Source organism: Bos indicus, chromosome 5 (genome assembly GCF_029378745.1).
Source record: "Bos indicus isolate NIAB-ARS_2022 breed Sahiwal x Tharparkar chromosome 5, NIAB-ARS_B.indTharparkar_mat_pri_1.0, whole genome shotgun sequence".
Taxonomy (NCBI): domain Eukaryota; kingdom Metazoa; phylum Chordata; class Mammalia; order Artiodactyla; family Bovidae; genus Bos; species Bos indicus.
Genome location: NC_091764.1, coordinates 88,790,595 through 88,815,760, shown reverse-complemented (window position 1 = coordinate 88,815,760; position 25,166 = coordinate 88,790,595). Strand labels below are relative to the sequence as shown.

Genomic DNA, 25,166 nt, shown 5'->3' with positions numbered 1-25,166 from the left:
AATTTGAAATTTTGACAAGAAGAGAAGATTTGGAAAATGGGAAAATCAATAAGTGGGTGGCCACTGAACTAGAAAATATAAGAAACACAGGCCTGAGGAAGTGCCTGCAGGGGAGCAACCAAACATGAGCCACACATCCTTGGAAATTTCAGAGAGGATACTAGATAAAGGTGGGAGTGGATATGATCCCAAAAATCAGAGGACTGATTTCAAATGTGTATAAAGAGTAGTTAGACCTTTATAGGCATTGTCCACCAGCCCAACAAAAATGGCCTTTGACTGCCGACAGTCAGAACAGGCACTTTGAGGATAGCTTGTTGTTGTCATTTAGTCCCTAAGTCATATAAGAGGCCACACTAAAAACTAGGGATATTAAGTAAAAGAAGAATCTATGTACTGAAGAGTGAGACTCCCACTCCCACCTGGCTGGTAGCCAAGTTGCACCATGTCTAGAGAGCAGATTGGAGAATCCCTGCCTACATTAACTGACAGGTTATGGGCAGTTCTGAGCCAGCTCTGAACCATCTAGTCCCTGTGCTGTGAAGAACACGACCAGATCGTACAAATGGACACAGAACTTCCGGTTAGTTTGTTGTTGTTATCCCTGTTTCTTAAGTATGAATAGCTAACCAAGGACCACCAGATGTATGAAGACCTATAACATAAGAACAGAGACAAATAAAAAACTGTACACTTGAAGGAGACAGAGACAAGAAGACAAATGAAAATGTAGATGGAAAAAAAACATTGCGTTCTTAAAATAAGAGCAAGATGTTTCTTAAAAAGATACCTTCAAAGAACAACAAACAATACCTTGAAATTTAAAATATGATAGCAGTGTTCTTGACTGGAGAAGCCCAGGGATGGCAGAGCCTGGTGGGATGCCGTCTTTGGGGTAGCACAGAATCAGACACAACTGAAGCAACTTAGCAGCAGCAAAAGTTAGAAATGCATTCAAAGGTTTGGAAGATAAAGAAATCTCCCCTGAAAGTAACAAGAAGACAAAGAGATAGAAAATTGGAGCAAAAAGATGAGAAAACTATAGGTTAACTCAGAGTGTAACAATATTCAGGAATGAATGGAAGTTTTATAAAGAGAAGTGGAGGAGTGAAAGCTCCAGACAGAGCATGTGTGCTCAGTCATGTAGCAAGAATACTGGAGTTGGTTGCCATTCCTCAGTTGGTAAAGAATCTGCCTGCAGTGCAGGAGACCCGGGTTGGACCCCTGGGTCAGGAAGATCCCCTGGAGAAGGAAATAGGGATCCACTCTTGTGTTTTTGCCTGGAAAATCCCATGGACAGAGGAGCCTGGTGGGCAGCAGACCGTGGGGTCGCAGAGTCAGACATGACCAAGCACACATACATGCTGTAGGGAAATGAAAATGGGGGGAGGGATATTATCCAAGAAACAATACAAATAATTTTTATAAATGTCCAGATTGAAGGCACCTAGAACAATAAAGGAAAAACACGTATACCAAGGTAATTATCATGAATTCAAACTTTGGAGTTTAAAGGAAAATCCCAGTAGCTCCAGAGAGAAGAAACTGGACACAGGGTTTAAAATGCTGCAGGATTCTCGAGAAAAACATTGAAAATGATGTTTTCAACATCCCTAGAGTGAAAACCTCAAACCAGGATTTTATACCAGGTAAACGGTCAACCAGGTATGGAAGGAGAATAGGAATATTTTCAGGTGTCCAAGGTCTTAAAATTGTTACATCCCTTACACACTTTCTGAGAAACCTATTAGATAATGTTTTCCACAAAAAAGAGTAAGAATGAAAAGGAAAGTGGAAGATACGATACCCAGGAAGTAAGTAACTGAATAGAAGAAAGAAGCAAAATAAGTTCCCATGGAGAACAGTGAGTAAAAATTTCAAAGAAGCAGCCATGCAGCAGGCAGGGAGAGTTCCTAGTTCAGACTGCAGATGGAATCAGTGGTGACAGGGGAAGCAGCTCAAAGACAAAAATGAAACCGTCTGATGTGTACGAGTATATTCAGAAGACATTGCCCTACTGATAGAGAATTTGGTGATGATTAGTGGGAAATGAAAATGAATCAAATATAAAATGAGGGGGATTTCCCTGTTGGTCCAGTGGTGAAGAGTCCACCTTCTAATGCAGGGGATACAGATTCAGTCCCTGGTCAGGGAAGATCCCACATGCAGCAAGGCAGCTAAGCCTGTGGGCCACAACTACTGAACCCACACACTGCAACTCAGACCTGAGGCAGCCAAAAGTAAACCAATGAATATTTTTAATATACATAAAACGAGGCAATGATTTAATCTAGGAAAAATTAAAAGTGATATAAAAAAGGAAAAATAGCATGGTTCAGCTGAAATATAAAAAGATTTACATAGTCACACATGGAATAGTAACTATGACTTTACAGTAGGAAGGCAATATGTTTACTATATAACACTAAAGTATCAAAAACTAAAAGGATAAACATTTACTTAGAAATATGGAAGCAAAGAGCAGAAGACCAAAACGAGTTGGGAGTGGCCACTTCTGAGGAGCAATAACATGAGCAATGTTGAAAGGGTGGAGGACAACACTTTTTCAAAATAATTTTACTTTTTGCAACTTTGTACTCATTAATTTGGTAAAAGTTAAAATAAAAATCAACCTGAAGACTAGTCTATCTCTTGGTGACCTACAATTAAACAAAAACTATAATTGTACAGAATACCTTATAATTAAACAGAAATAACTGGGAAAAAAATTGTCCCTAGAAAGGAGTAATCCCAAATTTTTCCAGGTCCTAAGAAATTTCATCAATTTCTAACGTAATTTCACAATAAGAGAACAGACTTTGTATGATTTTAGGCCATGAAATTTTTGCACCTTGTTTTATGTCCCTGGCTATGTTCCAGTGTCTCCCAGTTTACAGTCTATGGAAATTTGAATAAAATTTGTATCCTACTATTGTGTGAAAACTGTATAAATTTAATTATGTTGAATTGGTTCACAGGGCTTTTCAGGTCTACTATATCCTTCTACTTTTCTGTATATTCATTCTATTAATTTTTGAGAGTTTGATATTGAAACTCCAACAAAAATCTCAATTTATCTACTTAAAAAATAATTGTAATATATTGTAACCTCATTCTGTATTTTCCAAGTCTCCTATAAATGTGTTATCATAGTTTGATAATTTTAAAAAATTAAAACTAAAAAAAGAATCTTCATTAGACTCAAATCCACAAAAGCACTGTCCCAAATCTCTGTTTCATAAATTGACATGTTAAATGGAAATCAGACAGCCAAGAGCATAGAAGAGGCATGAAGGACAGAATCTGCACCTACAGTTCTTTTTGCAGTTCTTATGACAGTTCTCTGTGCCTTTAGGAAGCATTATTCCTAGAAAGGAAATCCAAGCTTATTTCCTGCAGCTGAAAATTGCACCTAAAAAATTATCGGAACCTGCAATACTTACCGGCCCATGAGGAAGTGAGGTAGCGATTGTAAGAAACACCCTAGGCCCATAACCACACATCCAACACCAATCATTATTGGTCTATGCAGTTTTGTTCCAAAATAGCTCACGAATATAATCAACAAAAGATTTCCTAGAAAAAAATTGACGTGAGAAATGAATATTTCAATAATTATGAACAAAGCCTGAATTAACAGCCTCACCCAATCATTAACTATCTAGCATTCATTGTATAATAAATATATCAAATACCGGAATTGGTGCTAGAGGTGCATGAAGTAATAAGTGATTAAAACACAACTCCTGCCATGAAGGAGGGCTCTGTTTCACAATGTGTTTCAACAGAAGTTCTTGACCTGCAATCTATAAACCCTGAAATAGTCCATGAATAGAAATCAGGTGTTCCATGAACTTGAGTGAGAAAAATAAAATTACATCTTTATTTTCACTAACTTAACTAAATATTAGTATTTCCTTTGACAATGAAAGCAGACACAAACTACAGTAGTATTGGCAGCATGTACAATTTTGTCACCAATTATCACCAACAGAAGTTACAGGTACTTGCATATGACATTACAGTTGATACAGATGCCTCAAAATATTATTGACACCAGTGATTACTTCAAAACTAGAGTAGATATTGTTATCTAATGTGCTGGTAAAAAGTACAAAGGATAATTTACAACTTTGATAATTTTGATAATATTTTGATAATATATTTTATTTCAATATAATTGGCTTCCTTTGCACTCTTATAATTTTTAATTTATGCAATTAAAATGTTATTCTGAGAACCTTTGGCATCAGATTGCCAAAGAGGTCCTTGACACAGAAATATTAACAACCCCGGCCAATCTCTTAGTGATTCTCTGTTACCTAGAGGATAAAAGATAAGTTTTGTAGTGAGCATACAAAGCTCTCCAGTAGCTTCTTTCTCACTCCTGCCCGTTTCTCCAGACTTATAATCTAGTAATTCCCACCTGAAGCTTGGCCAGTTGATAATATCGGCCTTAACATTGCTCCACACATGAGCTACCATACTGTTTCATCCTTATGCTGCTTCTTCTAAGCGAATTCTCTTCAAACTTATCAACCTTGTTTCTTCATCTGGAAAACTTTTCCTTCAAGAGCCTACCTTCCTTAAGGGAGGTTGTGTCTCTTCTCTATGTTCCTATAGGAATTGTCATATACCTGTGTCACCAAACTTACTGCATTCAATTAAATTATTTTGCATCTATGCCCTTCATTAGACCGTGAGCTGGGTTTACACAGGACCTATGGAAGGAGTGACTTCTGGCTCCATGGCCAGGATCTGTCACACGTGTGGCGCTACATGAGGTCTGAGAGGACAGAAGACTAGGAGACAAGATCAAGCATCACTGGTTTCAGTTTTGCCTTCTCTGATCCTAATTTTTCTGTCAGATACTGATTAAAAGTATTAAAGGCAACTTTCCTCTTAAAGGAAGTAAAATCCACTATAAAACAAAATGAGTAGCATTGGTATTTTCATGCCAATTTGTTCACAGGAGAAATCTTTCTCTTCCTCATTCTTTCTCTCTGTCCTCACATCTTCCCAATCAGCCACAAATATCAGAGCCCAAGAACAGACTTTATTCTTCCCTACAGGCTGTTTCTAAAATAAAGTCAGTGAGACATAAAAACAGTTTCTTCTTCCATCTGCAATTAGAAAAGAGAATTGTCAACCTCTCAGAAACAACAGGAGAAGAAAAATATTTGCTTTAAAAAAAATGAGTTCCCTTTTTCCCCTTGATATCTTCTAAACATGAAGATAAAGCCCTAAAAGTCATTAAATGATAGATTAAATATTAGTACTCTAAACACTCTGCTGCTCATGCTAGCTGACCAAAAGACTATTAGATTTTTTAAAATCTAACCATTAGAATAAAAAGTCCTGTGATTGGATATATGGTAATGTTTAAGTGTTATTTGGGAATAATATTCAAATGAATTCTTTCTAAACATATTCCAAAGTGAGCCAGGTTATTTAAGCCATTTTAGAAAAAGTATTCAGTCAGAGTGAATGACATAAAGCAGAAAATAAGGAAAGTAGAATTCAGACTAGATAGATAATACATACAAAGAAGCAATGCAAAAACAATTCATTACCAATCTCAAAACTTCCATTAATAAATCCAACTAGAGATGTTGGGATGTTGAATTGTCTTTCTATTTGTGTGATCATGGAATTCATATAAGATCCAGATAGTGTTTTGGATACAAATGCACATGTTATTGCCAACAGAAACATCTAGGAAGGAAAAAAGTACAAGAAAACATGAAAAACTTATTTTTAAATTGTATATTTGCCACTTGTTGATGAAATATCTTCTACCAAAATACTGATTGTTTCCAGTTCAAGTAACTCTTATGTTTGGAAGAACCTTTTAAAGTGAACTCTTCTTGTTTTCTATGCTATGTTCTCACCTTAAAAATTCAAAGTTGAACTAATTGATTAGTGATATTTAATTTTGTAGGTCATTGGTAGCCTCATTATTTTATGGAAATGTCTTATACATACATAGAAACAAGTTATCATTCTAAATAAGACATAGCAAATGATTTAAATAGATTTTCAGCACTATAAAGCTATCATAGAATAAAAGAATACATGCATGTTAATTTTTAAAAAAGAATGTAGCATTACACAAAGGCATCATATCTGTAGCAAATTTGCTTAAGTTCTCTTTTATGCAAAGCTATATGCAATGTATACAGCATTATTTTGCTATTTACTGCCAGTTAATTTATTTAAAATAATATTTTAATTATAAACAATAACAGAAATATTTCTAAACTCAACAGATACTTTTTAAGATAAACAAATATGAATACAATATTCCACATATTGAATCATGTTTCCTATGTATTGGTATAACTTTAGACAGCTGTCAGGCTGACACAATCCATAACAAAAATCAAGGACAAATTAACAGATAGAATCATTGTGATCAGCAGGAACGAGAATGGTTAAAATAGGAAAGGCTAACATTTTGATAGTTTTATTAAATCAGAAGGAAAAAGATTTAGATCTTAGAAAGGCATTTGAAAAAGGAGCATTGTATACTGGGTAATCATAAGTTAGGTAGATTAATTACTGCTTCAAAATCAACAAATTATGGATAAATAGATTTATATCAACCTGAATGGTGGTCTCCAATCTAATACCATGGGCTTTTTCCTTGACCTCCTTAAAAATATTTCCTGATGACATTTCCATCCTGAAAGACCATTCAATTCACTCTCCAGCTAGTACACTCATACACTGAAATCCTTACCCCTCCAATTTCTCAATCTTGAACCAACCCCATAATTTATACACTCCCTTCGAGAGAGGGCTCCAACTCAGCCATGTGCTCCTCTTGATCAGAAAATGATCTCAACATCTTCACCTTCAAATTTACCTCTCCCTGCCCCTCTAAGTTTCCTCCCTCTTTTAAAAGGATGGATCACTCCCCCTATATCAGAGAATTTCTCCATCCATGTTCTGGAACCCATTCTTTCCATTACTGAAGTCCTAATTCATCAATTACTAACCCCCTCCTCTAATTTCAACCTCATGCTCTTTACTACCTCCCTGTCTACTAACTTATAAATATATGCAAGATATTTCTGTCCTAAAAATCTTCCTTCTGCCCTGGTGGTTGCTCCAGCTACTATCAAGCTGTTTGGAAGAACAGTCTAGATTCATTGCCTACACTAACCTTCCACTCACCGTTCAGTCTACTACAGTCTAGCCCCGACTGAAGCCACTCTGTAAAAGGTCATTAACAACTTCCTGATTGCCACATCCAATAGATACTTCTTGGTCCTCAGCTAACTTGATGTCTCAGAGTCATTTAGCATCATCAATCTCTCTTTTCTTCCTGAAATTTCCTCTCCCAATGCATATTTATGTCTCTGCCTACCTGCTAGACTCTGTATGCAGTCATCTTTTCTCTGGCCAACTTCCTCAGGCATTTGTCTCATACCCTCTAGTTTTCGCCTGATATCTTCTTTCTAGTAAATCTCATATTCCTACAGCTTTAACTACCACCCAGATGCTGAAATCTCTCAAATGGATACAGTTCGGAACAGCTTAGACAATTGCAATCATTTTTTTTGTCTCTTCTACTCTCTCACTTCCAATCTCCCTTCTACCTGCCACCACCACTAACTTGGCGCATGATAACTATTCATCAAATTAATGAATAAAATTCATAATTAGTATGTGATTCCACTTCCTGAAGCTTTTCAGTGGCTTCCCATTAACAAAAACCCTTACTTTTTACATGACAAACAAAGCCTCATCTATATCTCATTATCTTCTCCTGCCCCTTGTCCCCAAGCATAATATTCTATTTATAGTTCTTTTAATTCACCATGCTACTTTAAACCTCAGTGACTTTTACAGGTGGTCCTCCACTTGCAGTGTTTTATTCACTTTGTGCATCTGATAAATGTATGCTCAATATTTAAAATTCACTATACCATTATTTCTATTGTGGAGTCTTCCTTGTCTTTCTACTTCCCAGGTATCCTCCTTATCTTCCCACTTTGCTGTGTTCCTGCCTGTATTACAGCCCTCAGCACAGTGCACTTTATTTTTTTTAAGGGACATTATTTTTTTATTGGCCATGCCACATGGCACATGGGATCTTAGCCCCTGCAATGGAAGCCAGAGTCCTAACCACTCAACTTCCAGGGAATTTCCCACAGTACACTTTATTTATGTGTTTGGATGCCTATAACCTCCTACTTCACTATCCTGCGAGCATCTCAATGAGAGGAGCCATATATTATTTACCTTTAAATCTTCAGTCTCACAAACAATAGTTGCTCAGTGCAATTTATTGAATAAATGACAGAATCGGTATTCAAAAACATCTTGAAAAAGTAGTCAGATCTGAAAGTAAGCTGTCTATAGATGAAATTCAATAGGATTAACTACATCTAAGCCAAAAGTTACCTGCACAAATTAATTTGGGGAAATCTGAATATAAATATATGTGGGAAAGACTTGGGAAATTTAAATATCAAGCTCAATATAAGTCAAAATGAATATTGTCATATGACTGACTAGAGAGCATAGTTATATCTCTAGCTATTTATCCTTTTATATTAAATCCTATTTATAAAAACCATGTCTGGCATCTTCCTGTAAATCTTTGCAGAGTACACTGTAAATAACTTTCACATGATTTTATAATTCAGATTTTGTATTTAAAAACAAGCAAAGCCAACCAAGCACAGTACAAATCATGTTTGAAAGAATAATTTCTTTTATTTAACATTTTAAGAAAGGAAACTAGATAAATCATGATCCCACTTTTCTTTTCCTGAAACATCTAGGTAGGCTGTCTAACTAGTGGCTATTCCTACTCGTGTCTAGTACAAAATAACCTTGATATTTATAAAGCTAGTCCTATCAGCTTTTTAATAATGCCCCAGCCTTTGAAGCAAACTTGTTGAAGAGAGTCCTTTATTACTTTCTAAAAATGCTTGCTTAATGAGCATATTTCTAAGGTCAGAGAATCAGAGAAACCCAGATGATTTATTAAGCAACTGTCTTTTACCTGATAAACTTGTGCTTACAATATTTGGCTGTCATATTCAGATAATATCTAATCCTGCCAAACTCCAACGTAACAAAAAATTAAAAGCCAATTGTTAATATATAATTTTTTACTTTTATCCACAAATGCTATTAATAATAACTAGTATTTATTGACTGTTTACAATATTCCAGTCATTGTTTGGAGCATGTAAAAAGAAAAAAAATTCTATGAGATAACAGTAAATTATCATTATCTCTTTCAGAGGAGAAAACTGGACCACAAAGAGGTTAAGCAACCTATCCAAGGGCACATAGCAAACCAGCAGTTGAACTCAGCACAAATCTAGGAAGCCTGGTCCTCAGTCTTTATTTTTAAACCCTCGGTTTTAGGAGATGGACATCAGAATTAAGGAATAATTTAAAGGGATTTTTTTAATACATAATTAATGTAGCATTTCAGGCAAAAGTAGTTTTCTAACTCTACATCATGATTCTCAACTTTTCTGTACATGTGTAGATTTTTCCTACACACATATAAAGAGAAAACAAACTTTCGATAGGAAGAAAATTGGTGGCAGTGTAATAGTTTGATAACCACTTGTAGGCAGTAGCTGTAGAATCAGGACAAGTATCCAGATCTTCTGGTTTAAAATAAATTCAAATTTTGCTTGAAAGCAAAATGGTTTTATGGCTATGCAAAAAGAATTTCTCTGAAGTAGTTAAGAATACCCAAAGCTAGCAAAATGGGCATTTTTCTTACAGAGGATGACTGGTATGCTGCCAAAGCTTGAAGCAAACATTTGTTTTAGTGGGTCATTGTGAAGTCATCACTGAATACAGATTAACAAAGCTTTTCTGTCCAATGTACCATTTTCCAGGAGAGATCTCCATACTCCTCTCACCAGAAGGGTGAACTTTAAATAGGCCTTTGATCCAGGAAAGTAAATGGTACTGTATTATGTGTGCTTGAAAATGTTTAAGATCCTGTCTCCCATTTAAATCCTTTAAAGCTATTCTGATTAAATTTCCTAGAATCAATAATCCTATTTAGACACACTCTCAGTTACAAACCAATTTCATTAAAGCAAGAAATTATCAATATATCAGGTAGTATGATGTTATTATCAGATCACTGCATGAAGATATAAACAACTTTACAAGATCTAGGTTTAAAAAGAAAATACAGTACATATACATATATCCACACAAAGCAAGTCCATACCTTCAACTTGGAAAGACATCTTATTCTATGAGTTTCGATTCTTTCCTCAGTTTCTCCCATGTTGTTCTTCTGAATAGTCCAAGATATTTATGTTCTAAATCTTGATATTTCTTAATTCTAGTCTTTTAAGAAGACAAAAATCTATTAAATTACTGACAAAGTCATAAAGGGTCGTTCTTCTGAAGAAAACACTGAATCTGAATAACAGAATCAAGAATCCATTGTGTAACAAAAATACCTAGGAAGCTTCTGATTCAGATCCAGAAAGTAATGACGTTAGAGAAGATTTAGCTGTTAGTTTTCCATTGAAAAAGTTACATCAAATCACTTTAGTTACTCTTTAGTGAGATTAAAGGTTAGAATAATTTGTTATGGTCTCCTTGCAAAATAATAACCACGTGGTTAAAACAAAACTTTTCACTTCTTCAGCCAAAATAAATAAAACCAAAATGAGCTTCCTGGACTTACATGAAAATGCTGCTTTTAGGAACACATGGACTTTGATTTGTGTTTGTGCTAAGTATCTGGTTTAGCAAGCCTACAAAGGCTCAGAAATCTCATTTGGCCAGGCTCCCTCTTCAAGTTCTTTGGATTCCAAGATTTCCCTAAAGTCTCAAGAAGGGAAATGCTTTCTGGGGCACTGCTGATTCACAGAAACCTGGGGAGACATGGAATTTTAATCATGGAAATAGCCTAAGTAAAAACAACAAATAATTCTTTGATCTGGAAAGGAATCCTACAGCTGCCAGTTAAGAAGTGAGGTCTAGGAGAAGACCAAACAAAGGTGGCGATCTATATTTATACATATATAATAAATACAGATATATGCGTGTCTAAGTATATATATGTAATATATAGATACACGCTTTTATATGTAAAATAAAAAGATGGCCATGTCTCTTAAATTCTACTAATGTGTTGTCAAAGATTTTGCCTATTTCCTTTCTTGAAACCAGGGCAATATTTTCTACCAAAACCAAACTATTTCACTCTGACAATATTTATTCTAGTAAATTTACTTCAAGTTGTCAGATGCTATCATAACAGTATCCCCAGGATTAATTGATTAAAATCCTCTGAAACATATCCATTTAACAATATCCAGACTGGCCCTTATTTTTAAAAACCTGAATCTAATTCCCTACACACATTAAGGCAATAGCCACTGAAAAATTATATATGAATTTAATTCTTTTTAGTCCTTCTTTTATGAACACAACAAATATGTATCAAAAGTCTACTCTATGCCAGTCATTGTGCTAAGCATAGGATTCCAGCTGTAAACAGGACAGATAAGTTGCCCTAAAGACAATAAATATATATCACTAGAGAAGAATAAGGTTCTGTGGAAGGTACTTGAACGCAGATCCCAAGGAACTTATATATTTATCGGGAAAGGTAAAACTCTTCAATAAAACATATTGGAATAGAACTGGACAGTGTGTGATCAAATACAAATGGTTTGGTATGTAAGTGGTGAACAAATTCAAAGGTCATAAGTGAAAACTCTTAGAGATCACCCTTAGCAATTCTGAATGACAATACAAATGAACTCACACTAAAATCCCTCCCAAAAAATTCCAAATCACCTTAAGTACAGTGCAAGTACATGACATTAGTTTTAGATAAACCCATAGACAGGGATGATTTATCAGAAGACTGGGAACTCCTCTTCTTTGGTCTTCATCTATGGGGATGCAATGCAGGAGATGCAAGAGACTCAGGTTCTATCCTGGACTGGGAAGATCCCCCGGAGAAGGAAATGGCAACCCAGTCACTCCAGTATCCTTGCCTGGAGAATCCCATGGACAGAGGAGACTGGCGGGCTACAGTCCAAGGGGTTGCAAAGAGTCAGAGTGAGCGACTGAGCATACACAGTCTTTATCTGGTTTTATCATAAACTTCTTACCTCATTTTTTCCTCATTTTTTCCTTCTCATACATTTTAAATCCCTCTATCCTATGCTTTTTTCCCTTTTTTCCCCATTCTTGCTTGCTTATATTTCAATGTATGAGAGTTCAATATAACCACCCAAACAAACAATAAGAGGGAGAGAACTTATTCCTCTTGGCATCAAAGTTGTACTCATGCATCTTGGTGGCTAAAATCATGACTATTCTAAATGCCCATTTTCCCCATATTGCTACAGAGGCATAGAAGTTGGAGTTGGTAAGAGAAAATCACTACCCTGGGGAATTCTGTGTTTCCTTATATGTACTGTGATACTGTGCAGGTTTTATCAGCATGCCTCAAGGATTTGTTGCAAAATGTGTTTCCAGCCTTGAAAGAAGTTTTTAAACAATTGTCTTAACTGGGACAAAATGCAGTGTTTAAAGCTAAGGATTTGGAAAGAATTAAACGTGATTCAGTTAGCACTAGTGTTAACCCTCAGTCGTGTCCGACTCTCTGAGATCTCATGGACTATAGCCCACCAGGCTCCTCTGTCCGTGGAATTCTCCAGGCAAGAATACTGGAGTGGGTAGCTGTTCCCTTCTTCAGGGGATCTTCCCAACCCAAGGATCAAACCCATGTCTCCTGCATTGCCAGGCAGATTCTTTACCATCTTAGCCACCAGAGAAGCCCTCAATTAGCACTAAACTTTTCCAAATTTGCCAACTTATACAAAAGTGAAAACATTTTAGCTTTTCAGACACTTTGGAAAAATTATAGTGGAAATAAATAAATAAATACATTCTATTCTTCTAACTTAACAAAATTAATTAATGTCACCGTCACTGCTGAGCACTTTGGCCCTAAATCAGAGACTACACATGTTTTTTCCTTCATATCCTCAAGACCAGACTAGGGCCAGCCTTATGAAGAGTTCCCTTTTGTCATCACAGCTCTGTTTACATGGTGATTTCTGCTCCTAGGACTGCAGCATCACTGACCCAATCCTCATCAATCATCACTGCTGATGGAAATGCCTTGCTGCAGTTTTATTAAGTAGAGAATCAGTTTATTTCTCTAACTCCTTCTGAGCATTCAAATGGAAGCAGGTAATTCTGCAGCATGAACGTAGTTGAATTTTTTCCATGTCTACTGGTCACAACTCTGCTTTTTGTGTCTTCTTTTTGTTTTCTTTCTAATTGTGGTAAAATCACATTACAGAATTGTTCACTCCAGAACAATTAGCATGTGTTTGGTTAGTGGATTTCTAGAAATTTTTCATCTTATGTGATTGAAAGTCTATACCCATGAAACAGCAACACTCTGGGGTTTTTGACACCCCTTGGTATCCAGCTCATAATGATGCATCTCAGCCACAAAAGAATACAGTGTTTTATAAAACAAGTAAATGGTCTTATTGTGTTCTTTTCCCAATGATAAATACACAATACCTTCTATTGTTACAAACCACCTGGGAAAATGCATACATTTAATTTTATATTATTCTACACTATTGAACTAACATAATAAAGGCTTTACTTTATCATGGCAAAACTAATAGTACATACATGAAGAAGATTTAGGAGAACTTCCTTTCCCTGGGAAAAAAGACAGGGTCACGCCAGCAAAAATCTTACGAAACTTGTTTATTTCCAGAATCTTCAAATGGCTCCTTGCTCTGCAAAAAGAGAGCAGCCTCTTGGTGGTATCCAGCTGAAATCATATCAGCGAATACCAAGCCAGGCAAGTACACGCCAAACAAGCACAAGGAGAGTCAACAACAGCTCTTTGTATGATGCCTACCAAATTATCTTGCTTCTATTAGTTCCTTTTCATCAGAAATCAAAGAAAAAGACAATGGATTCTGCAAATCAGCCTTACAAATAGAGGCATAATTTTAAGTGCAAACTCAGAGGAGGTATCAGGAATGCATCACTCTACTAACACTAAGGGAAAAACTTAATCAGGCCATAGACTTGCACATATGATTTTACTATGCAAAGCAAAGAATGGAACACTCAGAAATATAAGTACAAACCATCATCAGTAGTCCAGCAATAGACACACCTACCCCAGTTACTTTGGATACCCAGTTACTTTCCTGTCTAGTGTTAGATAATACGGGCTTCCCAGGTGGTGCTAGTGGTAAAGAAACCACATGCCAAAGCAGGAGACACCGGAGATGCAGATTAAATCCCTGGGTTGGGAAGATCCCCTGGAGGAGGGCATGGCAACCCACTCCAGTATTCTTGCCTGGAGAATCCCAAGGACAGAAGAGCCTGGCAGGCTACAGTCCATGGGGTTGCAAAGAGTCAGACACAACTGAAGTGACTTAGCATGCACACACATTGGATAATAAACCAAGACCTGGAAAAGTAAAGCTAAAATCTGTCTTTTAAGTCTTTAGGAGAGCTGGTTGTGAATATCATCAGTGTTACTTCTCATGCCAAGTAACCCTAGAGAATGATTAGATAATTATGGGAGTAGCCAATGTTTTTTCAAATCAGCAACTTAAACTGTTTCATTTTTCATATTTTTACCCCAATTTCTCTTTCTTTTGCCTTTATAGACAGTTTTAGATACAAAAACTGTTCTTTTATTTAATTATGGCAAGAAAACACCAAACTCCTCCTTTTTCTCATAAAGATAAGACTTTATCTGTTTATGAAGCTCCTCTAAAAACTGTAAATCCAATAATATGTTTAGATTTTTTTCCAACCCAATTATTTATACATTTGTTTCTTCATATTAATGGAAGCAGCCATATATAATCAGACTTTAATTCTAGTTTAGTTGTGAATTGCTTAAACTCTGAGTTTATTTTCTCTTATCTATGATGCTAGAATATTTATGCCTACCTTGCAAGATTGTTTTGAAGATTGAGTTATAAAATTTATGTAAGACCCCTAGCAGACTTACTAGAATGAATAATCACTCTGTAAACAGTAGTGATTATTATTCATTCATTCCACAAATATTTATTAAGGCTCTACTACATTCCAAGCACAGTAGTTGGTGCTCAGAGTACAAAGTTGAATACAATAAGTGCTTACTCTCAAGCAGTATCACAAGCTAAAGGGAGAGATAGACAGTTAAACGTTAATAATAGTTGCTTAGTGCTATCATGCAGACAATTTGAGCCAAGTAATAAAAATAAGCGATGCATGAAAACTGTTTCTTTGAAAATTCATTCTGAATATCCTTTGCATACAGCATAGTCATTTTACTTGGGCTTTGAAATGAGGCACAACTGGTTTGAAAGCCTGTTTTTAAGCTAGCTGTGTGATTTTGTACAAGTCGCTTAATCCACCCGTACAATGAAGATAATCTCTATCTTTTTATCAGTCAAGGTTCAGACAAAAGAATAGAACCCATGACAGGTAGTTTAATAGAGGATTTAATTATGGGAAATTAGTTATATAAGCATCAGAAGAGTTAAAAAGCCAAACTTGGACGACAGTAGGCAACCTAGAGACTGACGTTAATGGCAAGTCTCTCTCACTCCTGAGACTATATCAGAAAGCGAAAAAGGCTGAGCTGCCAGGGACAGACAGATGTTGCCAGGGACAGACAGATGCTGCCAGAGTCACCACTTAACACACGGAGCAGGGAGCAGGAGAAGTGTCTTTTCCCCTCTACAACTCCAGTCTCACACCAGTACCTCCCATCGACAGCCTAACTGGAAATCAGATGCAAGAGAACCTGGAAATTTTATCCAAAAAAACCATGCTACTTCTTAGTTTATTAATTTAAAGTAAAATTAAGCTTCATAATATACTTGCCAGGACTTCCCTGGTGATCTAGTGATTGAGAGTCTGCTTGCCAATACAACAGATACAGGTTCGATCCCTGGTTCAGGAAGATTCCACATGCCTCAGAGCACCTGGGCCCATGTGCCACAACTCTGAAACACATGCACCTAGAACCCATGCTCCATGACAACAGAAGCGGCTGCAATGAGAAGCCCGCGCACCGCAGAGAGGAGACCCCATTCGCTGCAACTAGAGAAAGCTCATGTTTAGCAATGAAGACCCAGCACAGCCATAAATTATAAATAATAATAATAATAATAATAAATAAAGTTTTTTAGAAAGTACTTGGCACATTTTCAATTATTATCCATGGATGACAAGTGTCTCTACCTGCAGTTGCCTTGTGATTGGCTCAAGCCTGAGCACCCCTTGTCCTCTGGCTAATTGCCTCTGTGTTCAAGCAATGGGAAATCTACACTGTACTTGTTTTTGGTTGTTGTTGATTTACAATGTGGTGTTGTTTTGTTTGTTTTTGTATTTTTTCATTTGTTTTGTAAGTTTTTACATTTTCTTACTTGCTTTTTGCTAGAACACTAATTTTAGACTGGATCCAAGACATTCTCTTTCTATGCAGCAGAATCATGGAATCTGTTATAATTTTCCCTCCTACAATTAAACACCCTGCCCAGAGACAGCAAGTACTAGCTGTACTGTTTAACCCTTGCTCACTTACTACTGAGATCAGTACACATTTGTACAGTCTTTATATGTTCATGTAGATATTCTTGGCATGAGGAAGGATGTGTAGGGTGCCTTAGAGAAAGCAAAGTTGTTAAAACCTGAGGAAATTCTGAGGTAAGAGGAAGTTGAAAGAATATGTGTAGAATGACTCCTACATTCTCACCAGAAAGGCAGAGCATCGGGGATGTGGTAGAAGACCTCAATAGAATGAAAAAAGTCAAAACAGTCATCATGGATATTAAAACAGGAAGTCAAATGGAAGTGAGTAAAAAGATTGGTAAATAGCACTGCTTGCTAGGCTGAGTCAGATTGGATCATATGAAATATACAGATCATCAACAGCATCGTGATTTTTATGCCAGAAATATTCAATTTGAAAGACAAAAAAAAAGAGGGAGATACGTAGACCGATGTGTTCACTCGGAATTTTGAATTGGTTTTGGTTTTGGTTTTGGTTTTGGTTCAGCAATGGGTTGAGAGAGGAAACGAATCTAAGAGACAAGTATAGAATTGAAATCATGGACCACGAGGTTATTTTGAATATACAGAAGAAAGAAAGAATGAAGGAAGTGACAGATTAAAACCCCAGGGAATGTTGTGTTATGAATAATATGATACAGGTCAAAAGTTGACTAATTGAAAAGTTAGAGAGTTAGATAAATAAAACATTACTGGTTAAAGAAAAAAATATTGAAATGCATTTTCTAGTGGAAGATACCAGATAAAAAGTAGGTTTTTGAGGGGATTAGGCCAGAGAACAGCCAAATATGTAGGTTGTTGATCTAAGGTTGGAAGTGAAAATAACTGTAACGGAAGGTAAGGTCAGGGTTTGAATAATTCAACCAAAGAGTGTGAAATTTTCTCAGACTAAGCAAAAGGCTTTCAAATACATTGTTTCTGAAAATTTTCTGATACATTTATAATTAGCATTTGGCAAGACAATGAGTTCTTTTGCCTTGTTTAAAAAAATCCCCATAGCCAACATTTCAAAACAATCTATAACTTTTTCTCTTCTTTTTATGACATACCCCTTACATATAAAGTTTCTTCAAGGTTTAATATTTGTCAAAGGTTAGGCAAGCACTCCTCTAGACTGTCTCTTGGAAACTTAGAAAACCGGTAGCGCACACCAAGTGAAGTAGATGATGGGAGAAGGGATCAAAAAGATCAAAGTGAGCAGGCTAGAGTGTACATATCACATAAGGCCAAAAACCCCCACCAGTCATCTGTATCTCATAGGAGAGTCCAAAGGACACTCTGTAAACCCCAGCAATATGGAATTCATTGGTGGCATTGTTGAGAACCTCAAGGATGGCTGCCCTCTGCAGGCTAGTGCTAACATTGCTGCTGCTGCTGCTAAGCCGCTTTAGTCGTGTCCGACTCTGTGCGACCCCATAGAGGGCAGCCCACCAGGCTCCCCCGTCCCTGGGATTGTCCAGGCAAGAACACTGGAGTGGGTTGCCATTTCCTTCTCCAATGCATGAACGTGGAAAGTGAAAGTGAAGTCGCTCAGTCGTGTCCGACTCTTCACGACCCCATGGACTGCAGCCTACCAGGCTCCTCTGCCCATGGGATTTTCCAGGGAAGGGTACTGGAGTGGGTTGCCATTAAGACTAGAACCCTTAATAAAGGCCTTGCCACATTCTGTACATTTATAACGTCTATCCCCGGTATGAATTCAGTGATGATGAGTAAGGGCCGAACTGGAAATAAAGGCTTTGCCACATTCTTTACATTTGTATGGTTTCTCCCCAGTATGGACTCTCTGATGTACAATTAACTTTGAATGACAAATAAAGCTTTGGCCACACTCTGTACAATGATAAGGTCTCTCTCCAGAATGAATTCGCTGATGTTGAATAAGAACTGAGCAATAGATAAAGGCTTTGTTACATTCTTTACATTTATAAGGCTTCTCTCCAGTATGAATTTGCTGAAATTCGGTTCAATATGAGTAAGAGATAAAGGCTTTGTTACATTCTGTACATTTATAACATCTCTCTCCTGTATGAATTCACTGATGATAGGTTAGATGGAAGTAACCAATAAAGGCTTTGCCACATTCTGTACATTTATAAGGTTTCTCTCCAGTATGAATTCACTCATGTTGAGTAAGATGTGAGCAACGGTTAAAGGCTTTGCTACATTCTGTACATTTGAAAGGTTTCCTTCCTGTATGAATTTTCCTATGTCTACTTAGATTGGATGACTTACTAAAGACTTTTCCACATATCTTACATTTGTATTCTTTCTGTAGATTCTGAACAGTCTGCTATTGAATAAGTTCTGAAGACTGATTAGAAACCTTACCATATTCACTACAAACCCTCTCTCCAGTACAAGTACTCTTATCTAGAGAAAAACCTGACAATTGATAAAAGGTATTTCTACATTTATTACTTTTAGAATCCTTGTTTGAAGATTCGGGTCCCTGATATTTCTTAAGGTTTGAGTTTCCTTCAACCATATACCCAGTTTCATTGCCTGAATACCTTCTCAGTCCACCATAAATACTCTTGTAATTATTAGAGCTGGAGCTCTTACTTAAGGTCTGACTCATCTTACTACACATGAAAAGTTGTTGTGTATTAACCATATCACAATATGTTTTGACAATGATGGTTGGATTACATCTCTTCCATATCATCAATATTACACATCTCGGAATGGACAGAAAATATCTATTGGGGGAAGAATAATGATCCCCTGCTCATGGATCCCTCAAATTTATTATATTGTGGGTTTTCCCCTCATTGTTAAATTTTAGGTGTTCAGACATGCTTGAATGTAGGTTTAGTTGAAGCCTACGTTCAGTATTTTCTGAATGAGTATTTGCAGTAGAGACTAGATTACCTTCCAGATTTTCGACTTTTCCTTTCAGAGAACGTGTATGTTTCAAAAAAGTTTGGAAATCTTTTCTTAAACTCTTACACTTCTTGGCAGATGTTGAAAACTGAAATTGGTGTTTTTCCAAATTTGACTCGCTTTGCTCATTTTCTTTTTGCAGTAATGTTAGCATTATGTGTAACTGTCTTCACTTCTTTATGTCCATATAAACATCCTCTCTGTCTCTCATATACTCTCATATATTCCCAGTCTTTCATTAATTTTAAGTTTCTGAGGTGAACTATTTGATATATTCCTAGGTTTGCTTTTGGGAATACATTAAAGGATGCTATTAAAGAATAGGGCTCTCAGAATTCCCTGGAGGTCCAATGGTTAGGACTCGACAGCAGGGGCTCAGGCTTGATCCTTGGTCAGGGATCTAAGATCCCACAAGCTGCAAAGTGCAGCTGAAAAGAAAAGGAAAAGGGAGAAAGAACAGAGTTCTCTGAGAGCAGAGAGGAAAAGAGGATAAAAATCACAAAATAACAGAAGTCAGCTGGTGGCATTTAAAGATCAGAAGCAAAACAGGTACAATTTTGCAATGAGCATCAAGGCTGGGGTGGTAACCAGCGGTATCTGAACTACAGAAAGTTATAGGAATGGTTAATAGAACATGACAACCCTAGGTGCAAGATAGGTAGATGACCAACAAGGACATAACTCAACCTACATAAACAAATGAAAACAAGGGTAGATAATCAGAGGCTGAGAGATGCCATCTCTAATAAAATGTTACAATACCTTATTTAGTTACCCTACTGGAGCTGCTTTTCAAGTTGGAAACCATTGACTGAAGGAGAGGACATGTCTGAGCAACTGAGCACTCATATAGGAAAGAGTAGACATTTACAGAGAGCATGAGAAGGGGAAAAGACAGTGTGAAGAATATGACAAACCTCAGTATAAGAATCATAAAAGAAACCCCCTGGATTTCTAAATCAAGACTGCAGCTACCAGGTGCTGGAAATGATGCAGTGACTGCCCAGGGCACATCAAGTGACCATGTGGCCAGAGCTGCCCATGATGAGCTGGCTTCTGTCGGATTCACTGAGGCAGAAAAGGAGGTAGGTGCTGAGCCTCATTTGAACAAAGACCTTTGTTCTAAGAACAAAGTGATACCTTCAGCATCAGACACAAGCAGGTTCAGAGGGCAAGAGCAAGTAGATCAGACTCCACGTCATCCACCAGTGTTGCATCTGCATCTCCCCATCAAGTTGTACCTATAATATCAGCAAAGTTCCTTAAAATCAGCTGACAGACAAGGCAGGGGAAGACTGAGTTTGATTTACAGATGGGTGATTTCACTACATGGAGGTAAACTGAAAACGAATCACTGCTGAACTAGCGCCCCTCTGGGGAGCGGCCCGAAACCCAGAGACGACAGGCAATCCTCCTGGTTAGCAGACCTTCAGGCAGTACACTTGATCCTCCACTTTGTGTGGTGAGAGAAATGGCTTAATGTGAAAATGTATCCAAACTCAGGGGCAATTTTGCTTTGAGAATTCTGCCTAACAACCAACCACAATATCTTAATGGCCTGAAACAACAGATACTTATCTTCATGCTAATACATCTGCTGACCAGTCATTTTGTCTAAATGAAAGAAACTAGTAGGCATGGTTTTCACCCTCTCAGAAGTCTTTATATAGACCATACCTCTGCTCTGCAGCTGTACCTAGAGAATAGTTCTGGGATATGATTTTTATCCTGAGGATATGCCTTAATTGGGCTTCTCTGAAGGCTCAGTGGTAAAGAATCTGCCTGCAGTACAGGAGACACAGGAGATGGGTTTGATCCCTGGGTTGGGAAGATCCCCTGGAGGAGGGCATGGCAATCCACTCCACTGTTCTTGCCTGGCGAATTCCATGGACAGAGGAGCTTGGCCAACTACAGTCTATGAGGTTGCAAAGAGTCAGACACAACTGAAGTGACTTAGCATGCATTCACGCACATACATCTTAATCACCAAGATATCATCAATGTGATGAGAAACAATTTTATTTTGCAATCACAAGTTTCTGGGCTCTCCATGAAAGTGAAAGTGTTAGCTGCTCAGGTCATATCCAAATGTATGCGACCCCAAGGAATGTAGCCCACCAGACTCCTCTGTCCATGGAATTCTCCAGGTAAGAATATTGGAGTAGGTTGCCATTGCCTTCTTCAGGGGATCTTCCTGACCCAGGGATCAAACCCAGGTCTCCTGCAATGCAAGTAGACTCTTTACTATCTGAGCCACCAGGGGCTCTCCATAATCTCTACCAATTCTGCTTGCAAACAACCCACTCTCTGAGTACCTCTTTTTTTGTAGTACCTTACCTATTGCAATTAGCAACAACCAATTCATTCAGAAATATCATTCTGAGTGCATTTCACTGATCAAAACATGCCAAATGGCCATGCCAATATCAATGTGTAGAGACATATATACACCCATAATGTCAGAGGTTCTGAAAAGTTATCACACCCATACTCACTTCTCTATTCATGCTGTGCTCCAGCTACACATACCTGCTAGACATTCTTTCAGACTCATCTACTATTGTATCTTCCTGCATGATGGTCCATCTCACTAGAACATGTTGCTGCTTTCTCTGCTATCTAACTTCACTTGTTCCTCAAGATCACTCTTTGAAGTCTCCCCATCCTGTTTTCATCTTCCTTCATATTTGTTGCCTTTCATTGTATCACTGCCCTTGCATTATAAATATGTGGATATTTGTAACATTATAATTTCTTTGAAGAAAGATAGGATATTTAACTGGTTGTCCTCCTCAACACTAGAGTTTCCCAAATTGTGGCCACTTATTTAGTGAATGGATTAAAGGTGTGGTGAGTTAACAGCCCACCAGAATTAGTGTTCTAATTTCATTTTTTTACATGTAGCTGTCCAGTTCTCTCAGTACCACTGATTGAAGAGGCTGTCTTTTCTCCATTGTATAATTTTGCCTCCTTTGTCAAAGATAAGGCGCCCATAGGTGTGTGGGTTTATCTTTAAGCTTTCTGTCGTGTTCCATTGACCTATATTTCTGTTTTTGTGCCAATACAATTCTGTCTTAATTACTGTAGCTTTGTATAGTTTGAAATTAGGAAGGTTGATTCCTCCAGCTCCATTTTTCTTTCTCAAATTTTGGATCTTTTTTATTTCCATACAAATTATAAAAGTTTTTCTTCTAGTTCTGTGAAAAATGCCATTGGTAATTTGATAAGGATTGCACTTAATCTGTAGACTGTTTTGGGTAGTATAGCATGCAGCTCAATATCAGAAAAAAAAAGAAGAAACAGTTCAAGAGAGAGAATATGTGTATTCTTATTGCTGATTCACATTGTTGTATGGCAGAACAAACAAAATATTATAAAGTGATTGTCATCCAATTAAAACTAAATTTTAAAAAATCAAAAACAAAAAAACAAACCCAGACAAATGGTAAAAGCACAATTAGACAAACAGAAAAACAAAAACAAAGGAACATTTGTACCCATATGCAAACAAATGCACCCATACACTTACGAAAGAAACCAAAGCACAGCAAACAAACCAAAGTAAAAGAAAGTGACCCAATGAACAAAAGAAGACAAAAATGAAATCAACCAGTTAAAAACAAAACTAAAACAGAAAATAAAACCAAAGCTAGAGTCTAATAGAGGAATAAAGCAAAGAAAACAAAGCAAGCAGTCAAAAATGCTGAAAAAAATAGAAAAGCAAGGTTAAAATAGAAACATATTAAAAGGATGTATATATAAGAAAAACAATAACAACCAAAAACAAAGCAAAGAACAGCAAAAAAAAAAAAAAAAAGCATACAAGTAGAAATATATGAAAGAAATAAAAAATATGATTAAAAAAATACCAAAAGCCTATGGGATTTCCCTGGTGGTCTAGGGCCTGAGACTCTGTACTTCCAATGCAGACAGCCAGAATTTGATCCCTGATCAGGGCTTCCCTTGGTGGCTCAGATTGTAAAGAATCTGCCTGCAATGCAGGAGACCCAGGTTCAATCCCTAGGTTGTGAAGATCCCCTGGAGAAGGGACTGTCTACCCACTCCAGTATTCTTGCCTGGAGAATTCCATGGACAGAGGAGCCTAAGGGGCTATAGTCCATGGAATCGCAAAGAGTCAGACATGACCGAGTGACTAACACACAAACTGAGATACACACATATGAGAAACTAGATCTCACATGCTGCAACCAAGACCTGGTGCAGTCAAAAAAAGAAAGAAAAACTGGGATAAGAAATTCCAAAAGCCTAAATAGAAATAATAATAACAACAACTTCAACAACAGAGAAAAAGGAAGAGAAAAAAAAAAAAAAAACCCAGAGCCAACAACAAAGCCAATCAAAACATAAAAGTAATAATAAATGTTTTCCTAGGATTTCTTTGTCTGTGCTGTGCGCCACAGCCTGTCTCTGTCTTCCTAGTGTTCTGGAGAAGAACCAAGTCTGACCCCATGTTGGAAACTGTTTCTTTGATGTTCTTTTCAGACTTGTTTTTCATTGTTGTTGTTATTATAATTATACACAATGGCCTGCCTCCAAGGACCTTGCCCCTCTGCCTGTTACACTAAAGTGGCTTTGTTCAGATCATAAAAAGATAATCTGACCTTGCCTACCTGTGAACGGCTACAAAAAAGATTAACACACCCCTTCCAAAGGCTGGCCCTTCCCAGAGATGTTTTGCAAGACTGAAGACCCTTTTTACTTTACTTCCTCACTGCCTTTTCCTCTCCACTCTGCCTTTTGACTTTAGTTCCTTATTTTTTTTCTCTCACTCTATGAAAGAACCTGGCATCCAGATCCCAACAAGATGGTTACTTTGAGACACTGGTCTGCCATCTTTTGGTCAGCCAGCTCTCCAAATAAAGTCATATTCCTTGACTCAACACCTCATCTCTCAGATTCATTGGCCTGTCATGTGGCAAGCAGAGCGTATGGACTTAGTGACCCTAGGAGGTCCTCCAGTACTGTGGAGGGCTGGGCTTTGGCCCTGTTTTGAGGACAGCTCAGACTCTAATCTGGTCCTACTCCCTTGTATGTTTGCCTCCAATGTCCACAGCTGCCAGAGCTAGAGAGTTTTCTTTTATGGAAGCACTCATTGTCTTTTTATATATTCCAGAGTCTACCTAGTTGATCATGTGGATTTAATCTGCAGCTTGTGCAGCTGCTGGAAAGGTTTTTGATACTCTTCCTTAGTTGTTCTGTCCCTGGAGGTCAATTGTGGTTTTACCCCCTCTTCTGTTTGTGGGTCATCCACAGGAGTCTGCTCCTAAGGCTGCCCTGGAGGACTTGGGTCTGCCTCGGTGAGGAGAGGGCACGGCTGCATGGAGGCAGAGACCCCAGAGACACCACGTGAGCAGGAAAGTCAACAGCCATGGGCACAAGAGATATGGCACTATTAAGAGTCTTTTGTGGGCTTCCCTGGTGGCTCAGACAGTAAAGACTCCACCTGCAATGCAGGAGACCCAAGTTTGAACCCTGGGTTGGGAAGATCCCCTGGAGAAGGGCATGGCAACCCACTCCAGCATTCTTGCCCAGAGAATCCCCATGGAAAGGGGAGCCTGGTGGGCTACCATCCATGGAGTTGCAAAGAGGCAGACACGACTGAGTGACTAAGCACAGGACAGCACAGCACAGGAGTCTTTTCTAGCCTCTGACAAAAGATATTCAAAGGGCAACTC

At 37.6% G+C, this 25,166-nt stretch overlaps 1 protein-coding gene across 11 annotated transcripts in view; it reads right to left on the bottom strand.

Annotated features, from left to right (window-relative positions):
- Positions 1–25,166, bottom strand: part of SLCO1A2 (solute carrier organic anion transporter family member 1A2) — a 120,059-nt gene that overhangs the window by 49,105 nt on the left and 45,788 nt on the right. For 3 of the 11 annotated variants that reach the window (XM_070789983.1, XM_019961475.2, XM_070789985.1), the window contains 3 exons: positions 10,223–10,344; positions 5,574–5,715; positions 3,444–3,576 (listed from right to left, as the gene is read on the bottom strand). In XM_070789983.1, coding sequence (XP_070646084.1) covers positions 3,444–3,576; positions 5,574–5,715; positions 10,223–10,282 — 335 coding nt within the window. In that variant the 5' untranslated portion in view covers positions 10,283–10,344. Of the gene's footprint in view, positions 1–3,443; positions 3,577–5,573; positions 5,716–10,222; positions 10,345–10,460; positions 10,648–10,690; positions 10,881–25,166 lie in introns of those variants that run through there. The other 8 variants (XM_070789988.1, XM_070789987.1, XM_070789990.1 and 5 more) reach the window with 6 other exon arrangements.